The sequence below is a fragment of the Tasmannia lanceolata genome, unplaced genomic scaffold (genome assembly GCF_043159265.1).
Source record: "Tasmannia lanceolata isolate RefF3 unplaced genomic scaffold, GAP_Taslan_0.1 ptg000019l, whole genome shotgun sequence".
Taxonomy (NCBI): domain Eukaryota; kingdom Viridiplantae; phylum Streptophyta; class Magnoliopsida; order Canellales; family Winteraceae; genus Tasmannia; species Tasmannia lanceolata.
Genome location: NW_027518696.1, coordinates 1,044,031 through 1,071,605, shown reverse-complemented (window position 1 = coordinate 1,071,605; position 27,575 = coordinate 1,044,031). Strand labels below are relative to the sequence as shown.

At 45.0% G+C, this 27,575-nt stretch overlaps 2 protein-coding genes across 2 annotated transcripts; both read left to right on the top strand.

Moving 5' to 3' along the window:
- The first annotated feature begins 1,696 nt into the window (after window positions 1-1,696).
- Window positions 1,697-24,357, top strand: LOC143853168 (short-chain dehydrogenase reductase 3b-like). Its single transcript, XM_077362901.1, has 4 exons — window positions 1,697-1,710; window positions 1,843-2,118; window positions 16,743-16,823; window positions 23,904-24,357. Exons 1-4 carry the CDS (start codon window positions 1,697-1,699, stop codon window positions 24,355-24,357), a joined length of 825 nt encoding a protein of 274 aa, XP_077219016.1.
- Window positions 24,358-26,095: 1,738 nt separating this feature from the next.
- LOC143852909 (short-chain dehydrogenase reductase 3b-like) lies at window positions 26,096-27,352 on the top strand. The gene is made up of 2 exons (XM_077362563.1): window positions 26,096-26,260; window positions 26,440-27,352. The coding sequence occupies exons 1-2, from the start codon at window positions 26,247-26,249 to the stop codon at window positions 27,185-27,187; spliced, it is 762 nt and encodes a 253-aa protein (XP_077218678.1). The 5' UTR covers window positions 26,096-26,246; the 3' UTR covers window positions 27,188-27,352.
- The last annotated feature ends 223 nt before the right edge of the window (window positions 27,353-27,575 follow it).

The window sequence follows — 27,575 nt, the reverse complement described above, 5'->3', positions numbered from 1 at the left end:
CAGATCAATCTAAAGTTGGCCCCTGCCTCATTATTTTACAATGCGTCGCGGTCGCTCCTACCTAAAGCGTTCCTGTGTAAGTTAAGGCGAAGCCGTTACATCACGTGCCAAAAGCTAAAGTTTAAGATTATATAGAAGTTTATATTAAGGGGCAATCACGTGCCAAAAGCTATAGTTTAAGATTATATAGTAGTTTATATTAAGGGGCAATCAAGTGCCAAAAGCTAAAGTTTAAGATTATATGGAAGTTTATATTAAGGGGCCGTTTGGATACACGGATTTTAGAATCTAGGTTTTTTATTTGAAAACAGTGTAAAAGAGGGTTCATGATCAAGCTGCTACCGCTGTCCTGGCAACGTTTCTTGGATTTTAAGTAAGAAAACCAGGTTTTAGAAGTCCCTCTTATATCCTGAGATTTCTAAAATCTGGAAAAATGAGAGGATATGCTTCTCTCTTGCTATCGGAAAGAAGGGCGAGAAGTAAAAAAAATGAGTAAAAAATGACGGCTAGTTCGCTTCTTCTGTTGTCTCTTAGCTACAATTTTGAAGAATTCCCAGATCTTAAAATCCGCATATCCAATTAGGAGCCGTTTGGATACGCGGATTTTAGAATTCAGGTTTTAGTCTGAAAACAGTGTAAAAGAGGGTTTATAATCAAACTGATGCATGCTGTCTTGACAACGTTTCTTGGATTTTAAGCAAGAAAACCAAGTTTTAGAAATCTCATGATAGGGGACAGGTTTCTAAAACCTGGTTTTCTTGCTTAAAATCCAAGGAACGCTGCCAGGACAGCATGCAGAGCTTGATCATAAGCCATTTTTTACACTGTTTTCAAACTAAAACCCTGGATTCTAAAATCTGCGTATCCAAACGGCCTCTAAGAGGCTAGCAAAAACAGGATTTCGTTTGGAAAATAAAGATGAAATGCGTTGTGACTTGTGACACATGCGCAAGAAGACAAGGAAGTTAGCTAGAATCTACAAGAAATGAAGAAAGCACTCTGGAAATGACTAAATTGGTGGTAAATTTCATTTTCGTCTTTATTTTCCAAACAAAATCCCGATTTGAAAGTGTTTTCCTTGAATTAAATAAAAGTAGCAGACGGGAATCTCATTTCAACAAACTTGGTTTGCAGGATTCCAAAGTTGCTTTATTTTTCTATTTTGATTGCACGAATTTTGGGGAAATGAAATATTCACCCATATTTCTTCCCTCGGCCACCCTCTTCCAGTGTAAAACGACTAAAAGGAGCAGTCGTTTAAATAGATTAATGAGGGTGGCCTGAGGAAGAGAAGGTGGTGAATATATAATATCCTGAGGGTGCCGTCCACATCTTGGATGATCTAAACAATTCATTTATTCGGACCCAACTTAAAAATGACCTCCCCGAGAAATTCCTTCCCATAGAATGATCCCAACCCTCCCCCATCTGTTGAGGGATGGCACATTACAGTTAACCCTTCTGATCGGAGCGTTAAGATCATCCTGTGAAGTTGACCGACACCATATAATATCTCTGTTTGACTATATTTATTAGAGAAGACACTTCTATAATATCTCGATTAATTTTATTATATCTATTACCAAAGACTATGCTTTCTTCTAATGTTATATAAGCAAGAAACCCCGGGTAAGGAAATGGGCAGTTCTCTATTTGCTCCAGTACAACTTTCCAAGTAATCAAAATCTCTATCTCAATGTCTAAGCTAAGGTTAAGTTATCTATCTTCCTCTTACAACTCCTTACTAATTGTTATGGTTAGCTGAATTTCAACCTTTGATTCCTTTAGTCTTGCACATTTCATGGAGTTTGCTAACATCTATGACCCTTACATGTGGTACAGGTTAGAAGGCAAGGTGGCCATTATCACTGGGGCGGCCAGTGGGATAGGTGAAGCAGCAGCGAGATTATTCGCCGAGAATGGGGCCCTCGTCGTGATCGCCGACATCCAAGATGAACTTGGTCATCAAGTGGTGGCCTCCATAGGCCCTCACAAATCTTGTTACCGACACTGCGACGTAAGGGACGAGAAGCAAATCCAGGAGACTGTGGACTATGCCTTGGAGAAGTATGGTAGCTTAGATATCTTGTTTAGTGTGGAACCAGATCCGGGACGGGCGTGGAGGACGGGCCCCCGCGCGAGTCTCAGGAGATCGTCCACGTGAAGGAGAGCCCCACCAAGGAACTCTCGAAAGAGTGCCCATCACAGCATGAGCGGCGATGTAAAGTGAGATACCTCTCGATTCGGGGACTAGCCCGGATTCGAGACGCACCTTAAGCAAAGAAAGAGTCGCCATCCAAGGAAGTGGGCCCTGGATCCCATGCTGTGCTCTGTTGCAACAGATAACCAGAGATATAAAATAGGGTTCGTGCCTGATGACGAATGGGGAAGGGATTAGGCGCCCCCAATTCGCCCAAGTGCTAGCACCTGGTCTCTTATGCCGTTTATTATTAATTTTGAAGAGTTTTGGGAGAAAATCATGCGAAATGGGAACGAATATCCCCGAGATAACGTCTAGCTAATCATGCACGTCTCGGAGATGAATAAGAAACACACATAAAAGAAGTGAAAGATATGTCGCCTAAGAATAGCTAGGTTATGAGTGACATGCCTAATTGGTGTCTAAGTTCTGGTGGACAAGTACATGCATGTTACAGCTAAAGGTATAGGATCTGTACATAAAAATAAGAAAACACAGCAAAACACACAACACAACACGACTCGACACACGACCCGACACGACAAACCCTAGACTCTAATGCAATACTTGACTCGGACCAGGATGGCCATCCATCCTAGCTGCACTACGTATCTCGGCCTCGGAAAGAATCAGAGCCAACGTAGTTCGGTGCCCTATTCTAAACTACGATGCCTAAAACTCTAGGACCGCTATCCTAGACTCGATCCACTAGACTCGACTGATGTTTAAAGCTTTTTGTGCGATTGCTTAAATTCAAGTGGATTGTAATTTTTAGGACTCTATATGCCCTAACTAATGCAAGTTGATTAGCCTTAAGCTAATGCAGGTGGGCCCTATATCCTATGTGTATCTAGGCTGTGCATTCTAAGGAAAACCATGGGTTGACTATATGCTTCCTAGTCTAGCCATCGGTTCGACTAAATGTCTAACCGATCGACTTGAGGCCTCCTAATTCTAGGGACACTCACACGACAGGACACACCATATCAATACAAATCAGGACCGACTCCTAACTCTAAAATACCCTAAATATCTAGGACAGACTCCTAACTCTAGGGGAAGATCTTTTTTGAAAAGGTTTTGAAGTTTTTTTGTATTTTTTTGGAATATTTGAAATGTTTATTTTTAAAGGTTTGGCTGGACCTGGGATGTGGACCCCAAGCTGCACTACGTACCCTGTTGAAAGGGATCAAGCCAACGTAGTTCGGACCAGAATTCCTAACTACTCTGCACATGACTCAAGATTTTTTGAAATTTTGATTTTTAAAATGTTTTTGGATTTTGAATTGTTTTTTAGATGTTTTTGAATTTTCAAGTGTTTTTTGGAATGTTTTTGTTGTTTTCAAGTATTTTTGAAATGTTTTTATTGTTTTTTGACACCAGAGAATAAAATCCTATCATCATAAGGGTAGGGAGACTTCTGGAATCCCGCAAAGGTTGGACATCATCCTATACTTTGCGGGGGAACGAACAGGAAAATAACTCGGCAAGGGTTGGACAGCATCCTATACCTTGCAGGAGCGGGTAAAGATCACAACTTGATGGGAGGATGGACAGAATCCTAACCCCTATGATGACAGGAAAAATTCCTGGACTGACTGAAGGACTGACTCATGTGTTGAAGACTGTTATAATTACTATTTATAATTACTATACAAGATTACTATTCAAAAATACTATTCATAATTACTATTTATAGGTACTATTCAAAACTACTATTCATAATTACTATTTATAAGTACTATTCAAAACTACTATTCATAATTACTATTTATAAGTACTATTCAAAACTACTATTCATAGTAGGACCCGCTGATGTGGGACCCGCTGTGGGACCCGCTGATGTGTGACCTGCTGTGGGACCCGCCGATGTGGGACCCATTGATGTGGGACCCGCTGTGGGACCCACTGATGTGGGACCCGCTGTGGGACCTACTGATGTGGGATCCGCTGTGGGACCCGTGTAGTGCAAAGAATGAATAATTAAAAAATAAAAAAAATGAACTTACACCACAAGAGATCCAGGAAGGTGTTGACAGAGTCGTGCTTGTGTGGGGCCCACTGATGTGGGGCCCGCTGGAGGTGGGGCCCGCTGGAGGTGGGGTGGAGGAGATGGGGATGATGGTGGAGAAAATAGGGGAGAATGATGGTGGAGGAAATGGTTTTGGGAGATGATCTCAAAGATCTGTAAAAAAAAGATGGATCTAATGGTGAAGATGTGAAGGTAGGTGCAGGGTGACGGTTAGATCTCCGGCAAGATCGCCGGTGAAGGAGATTAAGAACCCCTCTCTCTCTCTCTGCCTCTCTCTCTCTCTCTCGAGATCTCCCCCTTTTCTTTTCTTTTTTTTTTCCTCTCCAGAGGGTGAGAGAGAGTGGGAGCTGAAAACAAAGAGAGGATGAGGCCGCGAGAGCTCTGGAGCAGAGTCCCCCCAAACTTCTAATATTTGCCCAAAAGTCATCATTCCACCTTGGATCCCAAAATAATGATGATGTCTTCTCTTTGAAGATAGAATAATTCGGTGGGAAACTTTGACCACCGAATAATTCGGTGGGAAACTTCAATTGCATAGGAGTGGGCCCCACTAACCACTTAATTAGAAAAAACACAATTATATTTAATGGGCACACCCTCACCTGGTAATTGCACACCCATAAACAAAGGGGTTGATATTGACACACTCATTTTGCTCTTTTCTCATTCTCTCACGACGCAAATAAAATGGAAGTTGATATCCACACACCCATATTTGACAAAAGCACAAACTCTGCTTGTCCTTTCCTCAAATTTTTGTCCGAATTAATTATAATTTTGCAAAGGCGCTCTTGGGAATAGGAACAACTTCCCGGGAATTTCGCACCCAAGAATGGGCACTGGGTAAGTAATCATTCGGGTTTTCTTCGTATTTGGTTCTTGAACTTTTCGGGATCGGTTTTAGACACTTCGGGAACTTGATACTGACACTGATTCTTAGGGACTTCGAATTTGGCTCCGAGACTCAGATTTTAGGATTTATTCAATTTTGGGGATTTTAGGGCCTTGTCAAAATGGGGTGTCTACAGATGCCCCTCTTTGGCAGAGTGTGCTTGTCGCGCGAATGTCAAAGCTGAACAGACAACACATTTTGACTGGCCCAAAATCAAATCTTTTTTTTTTTTTTTTTTTCTTTTTTTTTTATTTTTTTTGGATTTTTGAAAATGATACTCACAAAGATAACATGGTGAAATAGCCTTTCACCGGACTCTAACTCTACAAACGCTGGTGAGATAGCCTCTCTTGAACTCGTAACTCAATAATGGATATATGGATGAGATAGCCTCTCTTGCAGAACCTTAAAAGATTGACTTGGCTGCGAGAGAGCCGGGAAAGATATTGGTTTGGTAGCGATTGAACCAGAAGCCGAGAATTGACTTGACTGCGAATGAGTCGGAAGGTCAAAATTTGCTTGGTTGCGAGCGAACCGAAAAGCGAAGGGTTTGACTTGACTGCGAAAAAGCCAAAGTCAGGGATACTGGCCGAGTTGCGAATGAACTATGAGACCGAATAATTGACTTGGTTGCGAATGAACCAGAAAGTCAGGGATTGACTCGACTGCGAATGAGTCAGAGTTAGGGAGATTAGCTTGATTGCGAATGAATCAAGAAATCAGCAAGAAACTTGGCAGCGAATGAGCCGAAGAGTCTAAGATTTTAGCTTGGTTGCGAATGAACCAAAAGACTGGAATTTGATTTGAGCTGCGAATGAGTTAAGAATTGGAAGATTGACTCGACTGCGAAGGAGTCGAAGTCAGGGAGATTATCTTGATTGCGAATGAATCAAGAAATCAGCGAGAACTTGGCAGCGAATGTGCCGAAGAGTCCGAGATTTTGACCCGGTTGCGAATGAACCAAAAGGCCAGAATTATGACTTGGCTGCGAACGAACCGAAGTCAAAGAGATTAACTTGACTGCGAATGAGTCAAGAAATTAGAAAACAGGCCTGACTGCGAATGAGTCGGAAACCTAAGATTTTGACCCGGTTGCGAATGAACCAAAAGGTCGAGGATATGAGCGAGACTGCGAATGAGTCAAAACTCAAAGGATTGACCTGGTTGCGAATGAACCGAAAGGTTGAAGATATGCAAACCTGAATTTGGATCTGAGAAGATAGCATCTTGGCAGATGATCAGGGCGGAATGATTAGACAGTTATCATGATCAAACCTATGACCTGGTTGCGAATGAACCGAAAGGTCGAGGATATGAGCGAGACTGCGAATGAGTCAAGACTCAAAGGATTGACCTGGCTGCGAATGAACCGAAAGGTCGAAGATAAGCAAACCTGAATTGGGATCTGAGAAGATAGCATCTTGGCAGATGAACAGGGCGGAATGATTAGACAGTTATCATGATCAAACCTATGACCTGGTTGCGAATGAACCGAAAGGTCGAGGATATGAGCGAGACTGCGAATGAGTCAAAACTCAAAGGATTGACCTGGGTGCGAATGAACCGAAAGGTCGAAGATATGCAAACCTGAATTGGGATCTGAGAAGATAGCATCTTGGCAGATGAACAGGGCGGAATGATTAGACAGTTATCATGATCAAACCTATGACCTGGTTGCGAATGAACCGAAAGGTCGAGGATATGAGCGAGACTGCGAATGAGTCAAAACTCAAAGGATTGACCTGGGTGCGAATGAACCGAAAGGTCGAAGATATGCAAACCTGAATTGGGATCTGAGAAGATAGCATCTTGGCAGATGATCAGGGCGGAATGATTAGACAGTTATCATGATCAAACCTATGACCTGGTTGCGAATGAACCGAAAGGTCGAGGATATGAGCGAGACTGCGAATGAGTCAAAACTCAAAGGATTGACCTGGTTGCGAATGAACCGAAAGGTCGAAGATATGCAAACCTGAATTTGGATCTGAGAAGATAGCATCTTGACAGATGATCAGGGCGGAATGATTAGACAGCTATCATGATCAAACCTAAATTGGGATCTGGGAAGATAGCATCTTGACAGATCAACATGGTGGAATGATTAGACAGCTATCATGATCAAACCTAAATTGGGATCTGGGAAGATAGCATCTTGACAGATCACCATGGCGGAATGATTAGACAGCTATCATGATCAAACCTAAATTGGGATCTGGGAAGATAGCATCTTGACAGATCAACACGGCGGAATGATTAGACAGCTATCATGATCAAACCTAAATTGGGATCTGGGAAGATAGCATCTTGACAGATCAACACGGCGGAATGATTAGACAGCTATCATGATCACCGAAATTGGGATATGGGAAGATAGCATCTTGACAGATCAACAGGGCGGAATGATTAGACAGTTATCATGATCAAACCTAAATTGAGATCTGGGAAGATAGCATCTAGACAGATCACCATGGCGGAATGATTAGACAGCTATCATGATCATACCTAAATTGGGATATGGGAAGATAGCATCTTGACAGATCAACACGGCGGAATGATTAGACAGCTATCATGATCAAACCTAAATTGGGATCTGGGAAGATAGCATCTTGACAGATCAACACGGCGGAATGATTAGACAGCTATCATGATCAAACCTAAATTGGGATCTGGGAAGATAGCATCTTGACAGATCAACACGGCGGAATGATTAGACAGTTATCATGATCAAACCTAAATTGGGATCTGAGAAGACAGCATCTTGACAGATCAACACAGCGGAATGATTAGACAGCTATCATGATCAAACCTAAATTGGGATCTGGGAAGATAGCATCTTGACAGATCAACACGGCGGAATGATTAGACAGCTATCATGATCAAACCTAAATTTGGATCTGGGAAGATAGCATCTTGACAGATCACCATGGCGGAATGATTAGACAGTTATCATGATCAAACCTAAATTGGGATCTGGGAAGATAGCATCTTGACAGATCAACACGGCGGAATGATTAGACAGCTATCATGATCAAACCTAAATTGGGATCTGGGAAGATAGCATCTTGACAGATCAACACGGCGGAATGATTAGACAGTTATCATGATCAAACCTAAATTGGGATCTGGGAAGACAGCATCTTGACAGATCAACACGGCGGAATGATTAGACAGCTATCATGATCAAACCTAAATTGGGATCTGGGAAGATAGCATCTTGACAGATCAACACGGCGGAATGATTAGACAGTTATCATGATCAAACCTGAATTGGGATCTGGGAAGACAGCATCTTGACAGATCAACACGGCGGAATGATTAGACAGCTATCATGATCAAGCCTAAATTGAGATCTGGGAAGATAGCATCTTGACAGATCAACATGGCGGAATGATTAGACAGCTATCATGATCAAGCCTAAATTGAGATCTGGGAAGATAGCATCTTGACAGATCAACATGGCGGAATGATTAGACAGCTATCATGATCAAACCTAAATTGGGATCTGGGAAGATAGCATCTTGACAGATCAACATGGCGGAATGATTAGACAGCTATCATGATCAAACCTAAATTGGGATCTGGGAAGATAGCATCTTGACAGATCAACATGGCGGAATGATTAGACAGCTATCATGATCAAACCACTCTAAGAATCAAGAACACGAAACTCAAGGAGGAACAATTTTGATTCAAGAAATCGAGATTTCGATCGATTCCATTACATGATTGATTGTCTCTTGCCGAGAACGTTAGGAGTGTGCGATCTCTGCTGAGAAGGCTGCGCGAGCAAATTCTAGACTCTGCTTGGGAAACTGATTTTCTGGGGAAGTTGACCTTTCAGAGAGTGCACTCGTCTGAGAAGTTTGAAGTTTGGCTCGAGATATACTCGTACATCTCTTATCTCAACTTACTGAAGACATTGGCACTGATTGCCTTTTGTGCTTGATATCTTTTATGACGCAAGTCATAAAAGATGCCCCTAGTGTGTTGTGATTCTATGACAATGATGGTTGAAGAAAGATGCATCGTTTCATGAAGGCTTGAGGATGCAGAGTTTTTTTTTTTTTGTATGGAGAGAATAGGACAATAACCATGATGGCTGAGTCTAAAAATCTCTTCTTTCGCATGGCTCACTTTTGGAGGCTTAAGGTCTCGGGTAGGTTTGAACAAGATGTCTCCCACCTTTTCTGATACCTTAACCAGGATTTACTCTGAATTTTCTTCACATTTTGGAGGACACGCTCCCATTCTTCCAGCATCCGACAGTTTTGACTTTGCAAGGAAAGGGAACACAAATATGAAGGAGGAATAGATTTCCAAGGACTCGGTCAAAGAAGATTCTTGTTGTTCGGAGGACTCGACTCGCTTTCGACTCACTCTTGGATCTGATGTGTTATTTTTCAAGGGTATGGCTTAGCCACTCTTAGAGTATTTCGAAGACCGTGTCAAGAGGCACAATTCTCCTCTTTCGGTGTTTATGTCATGGTCATTATCCCTTTCAGATTGCTTGGTTTCAATGCCCCCAGTTTAGAGGAATGTTAAAGTAAGCTTGCTGGCACTACTTGGACTCCGAGGTTTTACCTTGGTTGAAGACTGTTTCTCCATCTCAATGATTCGCTTTTTTTGTAGGAAGTCATTGCCATTGACCAGATTGCCTTGTCAGGTTTTCAATCTGGCGGACCGCTTGCCCTAACTTTTGCCTGGATCGCCCTTTCGGGTTTTCAATCCAGCGGGCCTGCTACCCTAACTTTTGCCTAAGCCGACTTTTCAGTTGTCAACTTAGCGGGTGAATGACCCTAAATTTTGCCTAGACCGCCCTCTCGGGTTTTCAGCCTAGCGGGTCTTCAGACTCCATCGTTTTTTTTTTTTTTTCTTGACTTTGAACCTCTGCTTGTTCATCAGAAGGACTTTTTAGGTGTGTTTGGGTTCAAAAGGGTTGGATATTTCCTTTGGATTTCAAAGTTTCAACCGAGCCTGAATTGGTCAGGTTGCCTAAGTACCCCAACAATGGAGGATCAGGTTCGCATAGTTTGCTGGGGTTTGGAACAGAATGATTTGGCTTTTAGCTCAAAAGTTGAAAGGGAATATTTTGATTTTTATTCCAAAGGTTGAAAGGGAATAATTTGACTTTTATTCCCAAGGTTGAAAGGGAATAATTTGACTTTTATCCCAAAGGTTGAAAGGGAATAATTTGATTTTTATCCCAAAGGTTGACCGAACCTGAATTGATCAGGTTGCCTACGTACCCCCGAAGAGTTGGGGATCAGGTCAGACGTAGTTCGGGCCGAAATGCCCCTAATTTGCGGGTGTTTGAAAAGAATGTTTGATTTTGTTGAGGCTCGAAGGTGTTCGCAAAAGGATTTTTTTTTGAACTTGGGATTTTTGGCGTTTAAGGCTCAGGCGTCCAAGGATGGCCTTCTGATGTTTTGGCATACAAGCTTCTTGAATGGCTAAGGTTCAATGGCTTTGAACTTTTTTTTCTTTCTCTTTTTTTTTGAGGAGTCTGGCGGCATTTCCTTGCAAGACTTCATCTGCACTGTGCAAGCTAGACTGATTGAATTCCCACTTTTTCTTTGGGATCTCGCACTGATATTCGGGATTCTACGGCTCTGGGTCTTCTATGAATGCTGAAGATGATTTTGAAATTTTCAATCCATTTATCGACTCTGCTTCCTGCGATTCTGACGTTCTTGAGGAGTTGACGTGGGGCATGCTCCCTTCTCCTTTCTTCTCTGGATTCTATCTTATTTTTCTTTGTTCATTCTGATTTTAATTTTTTTGCTTGGATGTGGGGAATGCCCCTACACCTGGAATGTTTTAACTGGAAATTCCATCACAATTTATAGCCCAAGCATTCTTCTTGGGGTTCATGTTCTATGCTCATGACTTTGTTGTCTGAAAGTCTTCTCTCAATTTTTCATTCATTGCATTTGATGTCTGGTATTCTTCATTTGAATTTTTTTTCTTTCGACCTGATGTCTGAAGCTGAGGGTGACTCACGTTGAACAGTGCCAAGGCACGCTTCTGATTTATCCTCATAGGACCAAGCAACACTTCCTTGAACCCTCTAAATAGGTTTATCGACTCTTTGCACTCTTCGGGAGATTTTGCCAATCCTTATTTCCCGAGTTTCGGATTTCGATACCACTATCCACGGTATCAATTTCATCTTCAAGTGGCTTTGCTCGACGCTCTTCCTCTCGTTTGATTATCTTTCAAATCTCGAGAAGAATTTCATCGGCATCCTCATTCGAGGAGGGTGTCTTAATTTGTTTATTAACATTAGATCCAAGAGTGAACATATACAAGAATATTGACGACACTGGAATCAAATGTTCTTTTCATTGAATGTTTGAAGTACATACAATGATTTTTGATGCGCCACGATAGGCTCTCCATCAAATTCAGCAAAAGATTGGACATTGGCTCACAATGAGAGAGACCGGTAAACACAACATACTTAGAATTGATACTGACATGGTTAGACTTACCAACTTTGACAGGAGGGTTGGTATACACACTTCAAAACAAATTTCAAAGATGAGACACTTTATCGGAGGCAACGGATTGGCGCTGAAAGTTCAAGGACAACGTGCCTTCATTAATGGCGATAATGATCGGAAAGAGTAATCCTAGAGTTAGAATCTCAGAAGGGAGGGCCTCTTCGGTTTCTGTTGACCCAGCTCAAATTGTTCTTTGGCACCTGACAATGGCAAGGCTTTCTCTGGTATGATATTTTTCTTTTCTCTTCCCAATCATTTTCCAGCCCAGAGGTGGTACAGGTAAAGGTGGTAAGATATATGAAGGGTTGAATGGGTGAAATGGTTCCCATGGTGGGTGTAGGAGGTGCAACACGGTTAGGTGTAGGGTTCTTGGAAGCACTTGAGTTCAAGAAGAATGAGGGGATCCCTGTCTATCAGGTCTTGAATGTCATCATCGTCTCTCTCATTTCTGTCAAGATGAGATTTTCAGTGTACTCGGCCATCTGGGCAATGTGAGAGGAAAAAGGTACAGCAGACTGGCTAGACCAAGCGAGTTTAGAAATGAAAGCTCTTTTGGGGTTGATGGCAGACGAGTGACTAAGACTCCTTTCATGGACACCACAAACACTAAGCTCAATGAGAATTAATCACATGGCAATGCAATGCGCAAGTTGAGACAAAAGGTAGCACCAATACATCCTTCCGTTGGGTAAAATCTGACAGCTTAATGGTTGTACATGAAGATGTGGTACGACAAGTACATGGTTTGTCAACAAGCCTAAAAGGATGATGACCACACTCAAGGTATTTGGAGAAAATTCGGCAGCATAACGGCTATACCAGGAGATGTGGTAAGGTAAGCACATGGTTTGTCAATGAACCCAAAAGGATAATGATTACGCTCAAGGTTTCTAAAAAAATCGGCAGCATGACGGCTATACTAGGAGGGTCTCAGCAACTAAACATGAAGAGTATGCCGTCATGGTCAAGATAAAGCAGGGTTCTCAGCAAGAACACACACTCCGATAATGATAATGGCAAGATAGACTCACAATCGACATGTGGAACACGGTCTGATCAGGATCAATCAAAGGATCAGACTCATGGGAGGTAGATCATGGCTAAGAGAGCCAAGCATCTGATGATAATCCACAGAATGGATAGAGAAGAATAATTGATTAGATTATGAAGGAAAACTTAACTAGGAAGTAAACCCTAATCTAATAACAAATATATACATATATATACATCCTAACCAGGGGCACCAACCCTAGTCTAATCTAGCGCAGCCAAGAAAATCTTGACCCAGAAGTGTCTGTGAGTGTACTAGATAACGCGGCGGGTAACCACGGTGTGACTTACCCTTCTACACTACATGGGTAGGCTGACTTCTATCCTAGGCTTACATATGCTGGTCGCACATGTTCGTCCTATATGAGTACATATATATAGTGTCCTAGCAAGGGTTCCCTAATTTTGGTTCTAAAGGGAGAAACTAATATATATACATAATATAATGAAATAAAAGTAGGGCCCGGGCATTTCTGCAGGGTACTATGCTTATGACCATACCCTTGATGTATAACGCCAGCACACCCAGCATTATACAAAGTATGTTCATTGCTCATCGGCTGCTGTAGAACACCAGCACACCCAGTGTCTACGGCTGCAGCTCCGGCGCATAGCTCGGAAATAGATACAACGGTTCCCATCTGGTACGCGTCATATCTATTCCCTGAGGCCAATAATGAAAATGATGAAAGAAATAAAGAATATGACAATGTATGATGTGCGATGTGTGAATCCCTTGTTTTATTTACGCGCCTACTTGGTGCCCCTGGATTTCTAACGATAAAGTTCCCATTTAACTCGATTTTGGCCCAAATTTCCTCAAAATTAGTAACAATGGCATTTTTACAGAGTTAGGCAATGTTTCAAGAAATCCCCAGCAGAGTCGCCAGTCTGTGGAACCAGATCCGGGACGGGCGTGGAGGACGGGCCCCCGCGCGAGTCTCAGGAGATCGTCCACGTGAAGGAGAGCCCCACCAAGGAACTCTCGAAAGAGTGCCCATCACAGCATGAGCGGCGATGTAAAGTGAGATACCTCTCGATTCGGGGACTAGCCCGGATTCGAGACGCACCTTAAGCAAAGAAAGAGTCGCCATCCAAGGAAGTGGGCCCTGGATCCCATGCTGTGCTCTGTTGCAACAGATAACCAGAGATATAAAATAGGGTTCGTGCCTGATGACGAATGGGGAAGGGATTAGGCGCCCCCAATTCGCCCAAGTGCTAGCACCTGGTCTCTTATGCCGTTTATTATTAATTTTGAAGAGTTTTGGGAGAAAATCATGCGAAATGGGAACGAATATCCCCGAGATAACGTCTAGCTAATCATGCACGTCTCGGAGATGAATAAGAAACACACATAAAAGAAGTGAAAGATATGTCGCCTAAGAATAGCTAGGTTATGAGTGACATGCCTAATTGGTGTCTAAGTTCTGGTGGACAAGTACATGCATGTTACAGCTAAAGGTATAGGATCTGTACATAAAAATAAGAAAACACAGCAAAACACACAACACAACACGACTCGACACACGACCCGACACGACAAACCCTAGACTCTAATGCAATACTTGACTCGGACCAGGATGGCCATCCATCCTAGCTGCACTACGTATCTCGGCCTCGGAAAGAATCAGAGCCAACGTAGTTCGGTGCCCTATTCTAAACTACGATGCCTAAAACTCTAGGACCGCTATCCTAGACTCGATCCACTAGACTCGACTGATGTTTAAAGCTTTTTGTGCGATTGCTTAAATTCAAGTGGATTGTAATTTTTAGGACTCTATATGCCCTAACTAATGCAAGTTGATTAGCCTTAAGCTAATGCAGGTGGGCCCTATATCCTATGTGTATCTAGGCTGTGCATTCTAAGGAAAACCATGGGTTGACTATATGCTTCCTAGTCTAGCCATCGGTTCGACTAAATGTCTAACCGATCGACTTGAGGCCTCCTAATTCTAGGGACACTCACACGACAGGACACACCATATCAATACAAATCAGGACCGACTCCTAACTCTAAAATACCCTAAATATCTAGGACAGACTCCTAACTCTAGGGGAAGATCTTTTTTGAAAAGGTTTTGAAGTTTTTTTGTATTTTTTTGGAATATTTGAAATGTTTATTTTTAAAGGTTTGGCTGGACCTGGGATGTGGACCCCAAGCTGCACTACGTACCCTGTTGAAAGGGATCAAGCCAACGTAGTTCGGACCAGAATTCCTAACTACTCTGCACATGACTCAAGATTTTTTGAAATTTTGATTTTTAAAATGTTTTTGGATTTTGAATTGTTTTTTAGATGTTTTTGAATTTTCAAGTGTTTTTTGGAATGTTTTTGTTGTTTTCAAGTATTTTTGAAATGTTTTTATTGTTTTTTGACACCAGAGAATAAAATCCTATCATCATAAGGGTAGGGAGACTTCTGGAATCCCGCAAAGGTTGGACATCATCCTATACTTTGCGGGGGAACGAACAGGAAAATAACTCGGCAAGGGTTGGACAGCATCCTATACCTTGCAGGAGCGGGTAAAGATCACAACTTGATGGGAGGATGGACAGAATCCTAACCCCTATGATGACAGGAAAAATTCCTGGACTGACTGAAGGACTGACTCATGTGTTGAAGACTGTTATAATTACTATTTATAATTACTATACAAGATTACTATTCAAAAATACTATTCATAATTACTATTTATAGGTACTATTCAAAACTACTATTCATAATTACTATTTATAAGTACTATTCAAAACTACTATTCATAATTACTATTTATAAGTACTATTCAAAACTACTATTCATAGTAGGACCCGCTGATGTGGGACCCGCTGTGGGACCCGCTGATGTGTGACCTGCTGTGGGACCCGCCGATGTGGGACCCATTGATGTGGGACCCGCTGTGGGACCCACTGATGTGGGACCCGCTGTGGGACCTACTGATGTGGGATCCGCTGTGGGACCCGTGTAGTGCAAAGAATGAATAATTAAAAAATAAAAAAAATGAACTTACACCACAAGAGATCCAGGAAGGTGTTGACAGAGTCGTGCTTGTGTGGGGCCCACTGATGTGGGGCCCGCTGGAGGTGGGGCCCGCTGGAGGTGGGGTGGAGGAGATGGGGATGATGGTGGAGAAAATAGGGGAGAATGATGGTGGAGGAAATGGTTTTGGGAGATGATCTCAAAGATCTGTAAAAAAAAGATGGATCTAATGGTGAAGATGTGAAGGTAGGTGCAGGGTGACGGTTAGATCTCCGGCAAGATCGCCGGTGAAGGAGATTAAGAACCCCTCTCTCTCTCTCTGCCTCTCTCTCTCTCTCTCGAGATCTCCCCCTTTTCTTTTCTTTTTTTTTTCCTCTCCAGAGGGTGAGAGAGAGTGGGAGCTGAAAACAAAGAGAGGATGAGGCCGCGAGAGCTCTGGAGCAGAGTCCCCCCAAACTTCTAATATTTGCCCAAAAGTCATCATTCCACCTTGGATCCCAAAATAATGATGATGTCTTCTCTTTGAAGATAGAATAATTCGGTGGGAAACTTTGACCACCGAATAATTCGGTGGGAAACTTCAATTGCATAGGAGTGGGCCCCACTAACCACTTAATTAGAAAAAACACAATTATATTTAATGGGCACACCCTCACCTGGTAATTGCACACCCATAAACAAAGGGGTTGATATTGACACACTCATTTTGCTCTTTTCTCATTCTCTCACGACGCAAATAAAATGGAAGTTGATATCCACACACCCATATTTGACAAAAGCACAAACTCTGCTTGTCCTTTCCTCAAATTTTTGTCCGAATTAATTATAATTTTGCAAAGGCGCTCTTGGGAATAGGAACAACTTCCCGGGAATTTCGCACCCAAGAATGGGCACTGGGTAAGTAATCATTCGGGTTTTCTTCGTATTTGGTTCTTGAACTTTTCGGGATCGGTTTTAGACACTTCGGGAACTTGATACTGACACTGATTCTTAGGGACTTCGAATTTGGCTCCGAGACTCAGATTTTAGGATTTATTCAATTTTGGGGATTTTAGGGCCTTGTCAAAATGGGGTGTCTACATTTAGCAACGCTGGGATCATAGGCCCACTCGGTGGAATTTTAGACCTAGACATGGGAGAGTTTGATAACACCATGGCTGTTAATATGTGATGGGGTGTGAAAACACCAGCCTCTCACAGGCCACCACCTGTCCTAGAGTAGGTGAGCTGCAACCTCTCACAGGCCGCCACCTGTCCCAGAGTAGGTGAGCTGCAGCCTCTCACAGGCCGCCACCTGTCCCAGAGTAGGTGAGCTGCAGCCTCTCACAGGCCGCCACCTGTCTCAGAGTAGGTGAGCTGCAGCCTCTCACAGGCCGCCACCTGTCCTGGACACCTGTCCAGGACACCTCACCAGATTTTCCCTATAAATAGGGGATCAAAGCTCAGACCAATGGGTAATGCGAAAATCCCTTCTCTCCCTAAACTCTTAGACATCTCCCCTTCACTCCTGCTCATACTGACTTGAGTGTTGAAGGGCCTGTCCGGAGTAAAACCCGGTCTAGTCTTCTGACCTCGCTTGCCTTGTGCAGGACTCAGCCCTCATAGCAGGACTCTTTCTCGACCACCTCACTCCTCGTTCACTCCGGTCCTTCAGGACTCAGCTCCCCTAGTCATCCAGCTCAGCTCTTACATCACTGCTGTACCTGTTACCGATTTTAGGTCTAACAGATTGGCGCCATCCGTGGGACCCCAGAACTAAAAGCTGTCCTTACACATCCCACTCACAAAAATGGCAGGACGCAAGAGTACGCGGATGCCTACTGGGCGGGCGCGGACTACCCAAACCGCGCTACCCCGCAGGACCCGGAGCGAGCGAATCGCATCACTAGTAGTAGCAGCTTCTGCTACAGCAGAGCAGAGCCCGGCTCGCTCAAAACATCTGAATCCCTTGCCCACCCCGGAGCAAGTACAAGCTCTATTTCAGCAGATGACAGCCCTCGTTGGGCAGTACCAGCAACTACTTCAAGTGCCCCCTTAACCTCCCCCAGAGGCTCCGCGATCTGTCCAAGGAAGGCCAGACGTCCACAGGGGAGAGTCATCACACCATGGTGAGGACCGAACTCATCATTCCACCAGACAAGTCCCTCACCTCACGACGAGGCATGCCCAAACAGAGCCTCATCACCGTGAAAGGTCGCGTTCCCCCTCCGCACAGAGGCGCCGAGCTCATGAAGATCGTGCGCCACCAGCGAAACGCCGACCTCGTCGTATGAGTCGGGAGAGCCAATCCGGCTCCGCGGCGAGCCAGTCTGTGGAAAGGATCAGGTCCTTGGACCACAGGACGGATCCGCTGCTACAGAGAATGGAGGAGATGGATCATCGGATAGAAGAATTGGCGAAGGACCAGGGCCGGCCCGTCTCCAGGGCGTTCTCAAGCAGGACGTCATTCACTGATGATGTTTTGGGTGCCCCAGCACCCAGAGGGTTCTCACTGGCAGATCTCATGACCGGGGCAGAGGAGTACATCACGGTGGAAGAGACACTGGCAGCTCTTAACTCAAATCGGAGGATAACCTCTGAGGAGAAAAATCCCGCCAAGAAGCGTAGGGAGGATAAACCTCCAAGAAGAGAGAAGTCTTCGCCTCCGCAAAGAAGAGAGGAAAACTTCACGCTTCTCAATACCTCCAGGAAACATATATTGGCTGCAATCAGCGAAGAGGAATTCGTGAAGTGGCCCGCTAGAATGATCTCCAAAGGAAACCGTAGAGATCCATCAAAATACTGTCAGTTCCACAAGGACCACGGTCACGACACGGATGAGTGTTGGCAACTCAAAGAAGAAATTGAGCAGCTCATCAGCCGTGGATATTTGAAAAAGTATATCCGAACTGACGGCCGCAACACAGAGCGCAGAGGAAAAAGCCCGCAGGGCCGCAGCCCTCGCAGATCACAGCAGCCCCCTGCTCGGGACAAAACCCCTCAGCTGGCCATTGCGCAGCCTGAGGCACCCCGGCCTCAGCCAAGGGGGGTCATTGGCACAATCATGGGTGGGCCTGCCGCTGGGGGCACATCCTCCGCTGCTCGCAAAGCATATGCGCGACGAGTTAACGTTGTGCACACAACCAGCAAAAAGACTAGAACGGAGAATGAGATCTCCTTCTCAGATGCAGATCTGGATAACCTTATCCTGCCCCACGACGATGCACTGGTTTTAACCATGCTCGTTGCCAACTGGGAGGTGAAGAAAATTCTCGTGGACAATGGGAGCTCAGCGGACATTCTATACTACCACGCCTTTGAGAAAATGATGATAGGCGACGACCGTTTGAAGCCGGCGAACTCAGACCTATTTGGCTTCTCCGGAGAGGTCGTGAAAGTAGTGGGGCAGATTGAGCTCCCCGTTCTTGTCGGAGACCCACCTCGTCAAGCATTCGTCATGGTCAACTTCCTGGTAGTAAGGGCCACTTCGGTCTATAATGCTATCCTAGGACGGCCTGGGCAGAACCTGATTCGTGCAGTGGCTTCGGCTTATCACCAAAAGATGAAGTTCATAACCCCCAACGGCGTGGGAGAAGTTCGAGGAGATCAACCCCAATCCAGGGAGTGCTACGCGATGGCCCTTAAAGGCAAAAATGCAGTGGAATCACTGCCAATCGAACTACTCGATGTATGGGACGAACTCAGGGTGACTGAACCTGCCGAAGACCTCCGCAAAATATTATCGGTAGTCGTACCGCCCGGCATGAGAGGTGATTTTGTAAATTAAGTTTATGTTAATATGAATAAATAATTCTTTTGCAGATTCAGATTTCCTCTTATATTTGGAAACCCAGTTCATAAAACTTGGGTACTTGTATCTGGAAACCCAGTTCGCTAAAACTCGGGTACTCACTGGAAACCCAGTTCTTAAACTTGGGTACTCACTGGAAACCCAGTTCTTAAACTCGGGTACTCACTGGAAACCCAGTTCTTAAACTTGGGTACTCACTGGAAACCCAGTTCTTAAACTCGGGTACTCACTGGAAACCCAGTTCTTAAACTCGGGTACTCACTGGAAACCCAGTTCTTAAACTTGGGTACTCACTGGAAACCCAGTTCTTAAACTTGGGTACTCATTACTTGGAAACCCAGTTCGCTAAAACTGGGTACTCGCTACTTGGTTCGCCACGGCTCGTCTCCACAAAGATCGGAAGCGCACTTTTAGTCAGAAACAGGCCCGGGCAAAAAACCAAACCCTTGCAAAAACCCAAGTTCAATAAACTTGGTCATCTCCAGCCAGACTGGATATAACGCGTTTCAACAAAACGACAAAAACCAGTCCGGTCCGAACCGGACTGGGCTCAAGACGACAAAAATCAGTCCGACCCAAGCCGGACTGGATATGACGCGTTCTACAAAATGACAAAAACCAGTCCGGCCCAAGCCAGACTGGATATGACGCGTCTAGCTACACGACAAAATCCGGACTAATAAGCTCCGGACTGCTACAAAATCCGGACTGATAAGCTCCGGACTGCTACAAAATCCGGACTGCTCCAAGCTCCGGACTGACAAAATCCGGACTGATAAGCTCCGGACTGCTCCAAAATCCGGACTGATAAGCTCCGGACTGCTCCAAAAGCCGAACTGGATATAGCGCAAAGCGCTACAGGACAAAATCCAGCTCATCTCAACTCCGGACTGGATTTCCGGACTCATTTCCAGCCGGACTGGCTCAACTCCGGACTGGATTTCCGGACTCATTTACAACCGGACTCCGGACTGGATCTCCGGACTCATCTCCAGCCGAACTGGATATAGCGCAAAGCGCTACAGGACAAAATCCAGCTCATCTCAACTCCGGACTGGATTTCCGGACTCATTTCCAGCCGGACTGGCTCAACTCCGGACTGGATTTCCGGACTCATTTACAGCCGGACTCCGGACTGGATCTCCGGACTCATCTCCAGCCGAACTGGATATGGCGCAAAGCGCTACAGGACAAAATCCAGCTCATCTCAACTCCGGACTGGATTTCCGGACTCATTTCCAGCCGGACTGGCTCAACTCCGGACTGGATTTCCGGACTCATTTTCAGCCGGACTCCGGACTGGATCTCCGGACTCATCTCCAGCCGAACTGGATATGGCGCAAAGCGCTACAGGACAAAATCCAGCTCATCTCAAGCCGACCAGGACTCGGACAAAATCCAGTTCATCTAAAGCCGAACTGGATATGGCGCAAGCGCTACAGGACAAAATCCAGTTCATCTCAATCCGAACTGGATATAGCGCAAAGCGCTACAGGACAAAATCCAGCTCATCTCAACTCCGGACTGGATTTCCGGACTAATTTCCAGCCGGACTGGCTCAACTCCGGACTGGATTTCCGGACTCATTTTCAGCCGGACTCCGGACTGGATCTTCGGACTCATCTCCAGCCGAACTGGATATGGCGCAAAGCGCTACAGGACAAAATCCAGTTCATCTCAAGCCGAACTGGATATAGCGCAAAGCGCTACAGGACAAAATCCAGCTCATCTCAACTCCGGACTGGATTTCCGGACTAATTTCCAGCCGGACTGGCTCAACTCCGGACTGGATTTCCGGACTCATTTTCAGCCGGACTCCGGACTGGATCTCCGGACTCATCTCCAGCCGAACTGGATATGGCGCAAAGCGCTACAGGACAAAATCCAGTTCATCTCAAGCCGAACTGGATATGGCGCAAGCGCTACAGGACAAAATCCAGTTCATCTCAATCCGAACTGGATATAGCGCAAAGCGCTACAGGACAAAATCCAGCTCATCTCAACTCCGGACTGGATTTCCGGACTAATTTCCAGCCGGACTGGCTCAACTCCGGACTGGATTTCCGGACTCATTTTCAGCCGGACTCCGGACTGGATCTCCGGACTCATCTCCAGCCGAACTGGATATGGCGCAAAGCGCTACAGGACAAAATCCAGTTCATCTCAAGCCGAACTGGATATGGCGCAAGCGCTACAGGACAAAATCCAGTTCATCTCAATCCGAACTGGATATAGCGCAAAGCGCTACAGGACAAAATCCAGCTCATCTCAACTCTGGACTGGATTTCCGGACTAATTTCCAGCCGGACTGGCTCAACTCCGGACTGGATTTCCGGACTCATTTTCAGCCGGACTCCGGACTGGATCTCCGGACTCATCTCCAGCCGAACTGGATATGGCGCAAAGCGCTACAGGACAAAATCCAGCTCATCTCAAGCCGACCAGGACTCGGTGAGATTCGCTACAAGACAAATTTCAATTTCGTCTTTTAGCTGATTGCGCTATATTCAGTTCATCTCAATCCGAACTGGATATAGCGTAAAGCGCTACAGGACAAAATCCAGCTCATCTCAAGCCGAACTGGATATGGCGCAAAGCGCTACAGGACAAAATCCAGTTCATCTCAATCCGAACTTGATATAGCGCAAAGCGCTACAGGACAAAATCCAGCTCATCTCAAGCCGAACTGGATATGGCGCAAAGCGCTACAGGACAAAATCCAGTTCATCTCAAGCCGAACTGGATATGGCGCAAAGCGCTACAGGACAAAATCCAGTTCATCTCAAGCCGAACTGGATATAGCGCAAAGCACTACAGGATAAAAATCAGTCCGGTTGAAGCCGTACTCTGGACTGGAGCTTCGTACTCCGGACTGGAGCTCCGTACTCCGTACTCCGGACTGGATATGACGCGTTCTACAAAATGACAAAAATCAGTCTGATTGAAGCCGTACTCCGGACTGGAGCTCTGTACTCCGGCCTGGAGCTCCGTACTCCGTACTCCGGACTGGATATGACGCATTCTACAAAATGACAAAAATCAGTCCGGTTGAAGCCGTACTCCGGACTATAGCTCCGTACTCCGGACTGGAGCTCCGTACTCCCTACTCCGGACTGGATATGACGCGTTCTACAAAACGACAAAAATCAGTCCGGCAAAAGCCGAACTGAATATAACGCGTTTCAACAGAACGACACAAATCAGTCCGGTCCGAACCGAACTGGCCGCAAGACGACAAAAATCAGTCCGGCAAAAGCCGAACTGGATATAACGCGTTTCAACAAAACGACAAAAATCAGTCCGGTCCGAACCGGACTGGCCGCAAGACGACAAAAAATCAGTCCGGCCGCAGCCAGACTGGATATAACGCGTTTCAACAAAACGACAAAAATCAGTCCGGACTGCGAACTCAACTTCCAGCCGGACTCCGGACTGCGAACTCAACTTCCAACCGGACTCCGGACTGGATCTGCGAATTCAACTTCCAGCCGGACTCCGGACTGCGAACTCAACTTCCAGCCGGACTCCGGACTGCGAACTCAACTTCCAACCGGACTCCGGACTGGATCTGCGAACTCAACTTCCAGCCGGACTCCGGACTGCGAACTCAACTTCCAGCCGGACTCCGGACTGCGAACTCAACTTCCAACCGGACTCCGGACTGGATCTGCGAACTCAACTTCCAGCCGGACTCCGGACTGCGAACTCAACTTCCAGCCGGACTCCGGACTGCGAACTCAACTTCCAGCCGGACTTCGGACTGGATCTCCGAACTCAACTTCCAGCCGGACTCCGGACTGGATCTTCGAACTCAACTTCCAGCCGGACTCCGGACTGGATTTCTGAACTTAATTTTCTGACTCACTCCCAGACAATGCCTACCCATTAAGAGAAACGATTGATCACACTTTCTCAAGTCCCTCAATGAGTTGGAAAACTGGGGGGCAACTGATGGGGTGTGAAAACACCAGCCTCTCACAGGCCACCACCTGTCCTAGAGTAGGTGAGCTGCAGCCTCTCACAGGCCGCCACCTGTCCCAGAGTAGGTGAGCTGCAGCCTCTCACAGGCCGCCACCTGTCTCAGAGTAGGTGAGCTGCAACCTCTCACAGGCCGCCACCTGTCCTGGACACCTGTCCAGGACACCTCACCAGATTTTTCCTATAAATAGGGGATCAAAGCTCAGACCAATGGGTAATGCGAAAATCCCTTCTCTCCCTAAACTCTTAGACATCTCCCCTTCACTCCTGCTCATACTGACTTGAGTGTCGAAGGGCCTGTCCGGAGTAAAACCCGGTCTGGTCTTCTGACCTCGCTTGCCTTGTGCAGGACTCAGCCCTCATAGCAGGACTCTTTCTCGACCACCTCACTCCTCGTTCACTCCGGTCCTTCAGGACTCAGCTCCCCTAGTCATCCAGCTCAGCTCTTACATCAGTGCTGTACCTGTTACCGATTTTAGGTCTAACAATATGCGTGGGGCCGTCATCGCAATTAAGCATACGGGTCGCGCAATGGTTACGAGGCAAATACGTGGGTCCATCATATGCAATGCAAGCGTAACCGGGTGTGTGGCGGGTGCGGGCCCACATGCATATACTATATCCAAGCATGCTCTTGTGGGCCTCATTCGGACGGCTTCCTGCGAGTTTGGGAAGCATGGGATCAGGGTCAATTGCATCTCTCCTTCCCCACTCGTCACTCCAATGGCTGATTCTGCAAATTTGAGTATGAGTGAAATGGAAGCCCTTTGTAGTGCTGCATCTAATTTAAAAGGTACCGTGTTGAGGTCACACCATGTCGCAGAGACCGCTCTATTTCTCGCTTCAGATGAATCTTCCTTCATCAGTGGACATAACCTCACTATCGATGGAGGATTCACAGTTATTAATCCAATTTTAGGGTTCTATAAGTGATGCTTGCATAATAAAATGTGCACATCATAAAATAAAAATCCTTTTATTTGCGGTATTGAACGAGGTCTTTTTTTCAAATATATATCGGCTTCTTATATGATGGATGCACTTATTTTTAATGAGAGGGACCCTCTTTTACTAGGGATTGCTATGGATGGGCAACGCATAAAAATCTACTCGCACCAGACAATTACCATCTAATTTGTGATTATCCTCCAATTTGTGGCCAAGCATTTTTCCAGCGTAAGTGATGGAGAGTTAAAGTCGTCTTCATCACATTATGTCCAGGTGGGTCCGTCTTATACGTTTGCATTTTAAGGGGTTTGTTAGGGAATTTAGCCGAAAGGAATTTCACGGGTGACTTTTGCAAAAGAGAACAGTCACCTCAGATGGTTTAAATGAATAACACAAAATCTACTGAAAAGTAAGATGGTGTGGCTGTTCTCTCGTGCAAAAGTCAGCTGCAAAATGCCTTTCCGCAAAATTCACTAGAGAATCCCATGTTTTAATTATCATATATTATGAATGGTTTTTGCTAGGGTCCATGGCAAAAGGCAATTTCGCAGCTGGTCTGGAGACAAAAGCTTTTTGTCTGCATTCAAGAGGTGACTGGTATGCCATGCGACAACTTGCTAGCTGCCCAAAAAAAAAAGCATTAAACCAGAAACCCCACACCACTTAATTGTTTTGCATCTAAAGAGAATTTCGTAAATATGCATAGTGGTTTCAAGGTTTCATTTTAAAAAAAAAATGGAAGTAATTATCTGCCAGCTAAATCTTTAGGTCTTATATTATCATGAATGTTAATTGTTTCCTTCTGATAGTATGTTTTGGTGTTGTTATTAGGTGATAAAAAAACGTAATAGGACAGGATATTTTGGTGTTGTTAATTGGTGATCAAGAAAAGTTTAAAAAAGTGAATCAAAGCAGAACAAACTTGACAAAGATTAAAAACCTTTATCTAAGATCTATTTACAATATCAAAACCCTAAAAACATCAAAACAAAGATTAGAAAAATAGGGAAAAGAAGAAACAAAACTAAAAACAACTATCTATAATTAGTAGATCGAGAAGAAAAGGAAAAAATGATCAGAAGTGGACTGTTATTCAGGTATTTGACCTGCCTAGGCAGGGATATTTTAAGCTGAACTGTGACGGCTCTGGCCTGGGGAATCCAGGGCCGGTGGGAGTTCAGGGTCGCCTTCGTAATCATGAAGAGGTAACAAGCGGGGCATTTTCAAGCCCCATTGGGACTGCTGACTCGAATGAGGCGGAGATTAGAGCAGTTCACCAGGAAATTATATGATGAAGGGGTGTACGAACATGTACTGACCATCCGCCCAAAGACCCACCCATGATATTTGATCCAACAGCAGCTCACTCAGCAGCTCACTTACGAGTGAGCTGCTGTTGGATCAAATATCAAGGATGGGATGGTCAGTTATAGGTGAAACGTTTTTTTTCCATTTTGTCTCTTGGAACTTGGAAGTGTGCATATACATCTCCCTTAAGAAACGTGCAGGTTAAAGAGACTCGATATCAACTTCTGAGGGATCATAGTTAGTACTTTCAATGAGGGGCGCACACTAGGGCATAGTGGGTCCCATTGTAGAGTGATCAGGCCATCCATTTTAAAGACTATGCATGGTCCGGATTCCTCACCCCGTGTAGACTTTAACAGTGCAGTCGTTCAAATAGTCAAATGTGGGGGGTTGGGGAGTGCGGATTTGGGGGGGGTGAAGAGAAGACTATCCTAGATTACTTTGATTATATCTAGAGAAGACTATTCTTTCTTCTCAGGTTATATAAGCCAGAAACCCGGGGAAAGAATAGGCAGTTCTCTATTTGTTTCAGCACAACCTTCCAAGTAATCAAAATCTCCATCTCGATGTCTAAGCTAAGGTGAAGCTCTCTCTCTCTCTCTCTCCACACACACGAGCGCTTACGCCCACACACACACACACACACACATATATATATATATATAAAATCTTTTGTAATGGTTTCAACCTTTGATTCCTAAAATCTTGTACATCTCATGGAGTTGGTAACAATATCTATGACCCTTGCATGTGGTACAGGTTAGAAGGCAAGGTGGCCATTATCACTGGTGCAGCCAGTGGGATAGGTGAAGCAGCAGCGAGGTTATTCGCCGAGAATGGGGCCCTCGTTGTGATCGCCGACATCCAAGATGAACTCGGTGCTCAAGTGGTGGCCTCCATAGGCCCTCAAAAATCTTGTTACCGACACTGTGACGTAAGGGACGAGAAGCAAGTCCAAGAGACTGTGGACTACGCCTTGGAGACGTATGGTAGCTTAGATATCTTGTTTAGCAACGCGGGGATCATAGGCCCACTCGGTGGAATTTTAGACCTAGACATGGGAGAATTTGATAAAACCATGGCGGTTAATATGCGTGGGGCCGTAATCGCAATTAAGCATGCAGGTCGTGCAATGGTTGCGACCGCAAGCGTAACGGGGTGTGTAGCAGGCGCGGGCCCACATTCGTACACTATATCTAAACATGCTCTTGTGGGCCTCGTTCGAACGGCTTCCTGTGAGTTTGGGAAACATGGGATCAGGGTCAATTGCATCTCACCTTTCGCACTCGCTACTCCAATGGGTGATTCAGCTAATATGGAAAAAAGTGAAGTAGAAGCCATGTGTTGTGCTGCGTCCAATTTGAAAGGTATTGTGTTGAGGCCAACCCATCTCGCCGAGGCCGCTCTGTTTCTCGCTTCAGATGAATCTGCCTTCATCAGTGGACATAACCTCACCGTGGATGGAGGATTCACAGTTGTTAATCCTAGTTTAGGGTTCTATCAGTGATGCTTCACTCTGAAGAATAAAATGTTACATGGTAAAATAAAAGTCCCATTATTTGTGATATTGAGAGAGGTCTTTTCTTTCCAGTATGGCTGTAATTGATATCGGTTCGTAACTTCGTATACGAATAATGCAAATATTTTGCGCCAGCAGGTGCCTCATTTTTAATGATCCAATCCACTTATCTATTAGGAATTGCTATGGATGGGCAATGCATAAAATCTACTCACACCAGCAATTACCCACTAATTTACCCCCCCCTAACTCAATTAAAACTGGTTTGATTCTCCTTAGTTATAATTACCATGTAAATTGAATACTCAGGCCACACCGACTCCACAAATATATGCATTGGTCGTGTTTCCTAGTCTTCTCTCTTACCAAAAAGTCA

Excerpts from the sequence above, each read along its gene's own strand:
- LOC143853168 (XM_077362901.1), top strand. Across the intron at positions 2,119-16,742 it reads GAACCAGATCCGGGACGGGC|CAACGCTGGGATCATAGGCC; the intron begins GTGGAGGACGGG and ends GTCTACATTTAG. Across the intron at positions 16,824-23,903 it reads AACACCATGGCTGTTAATAT|GTCTAACAATATGCGTGGGG; the intron begins GTGATGGGGTGT and ends TACCGATTTTAG.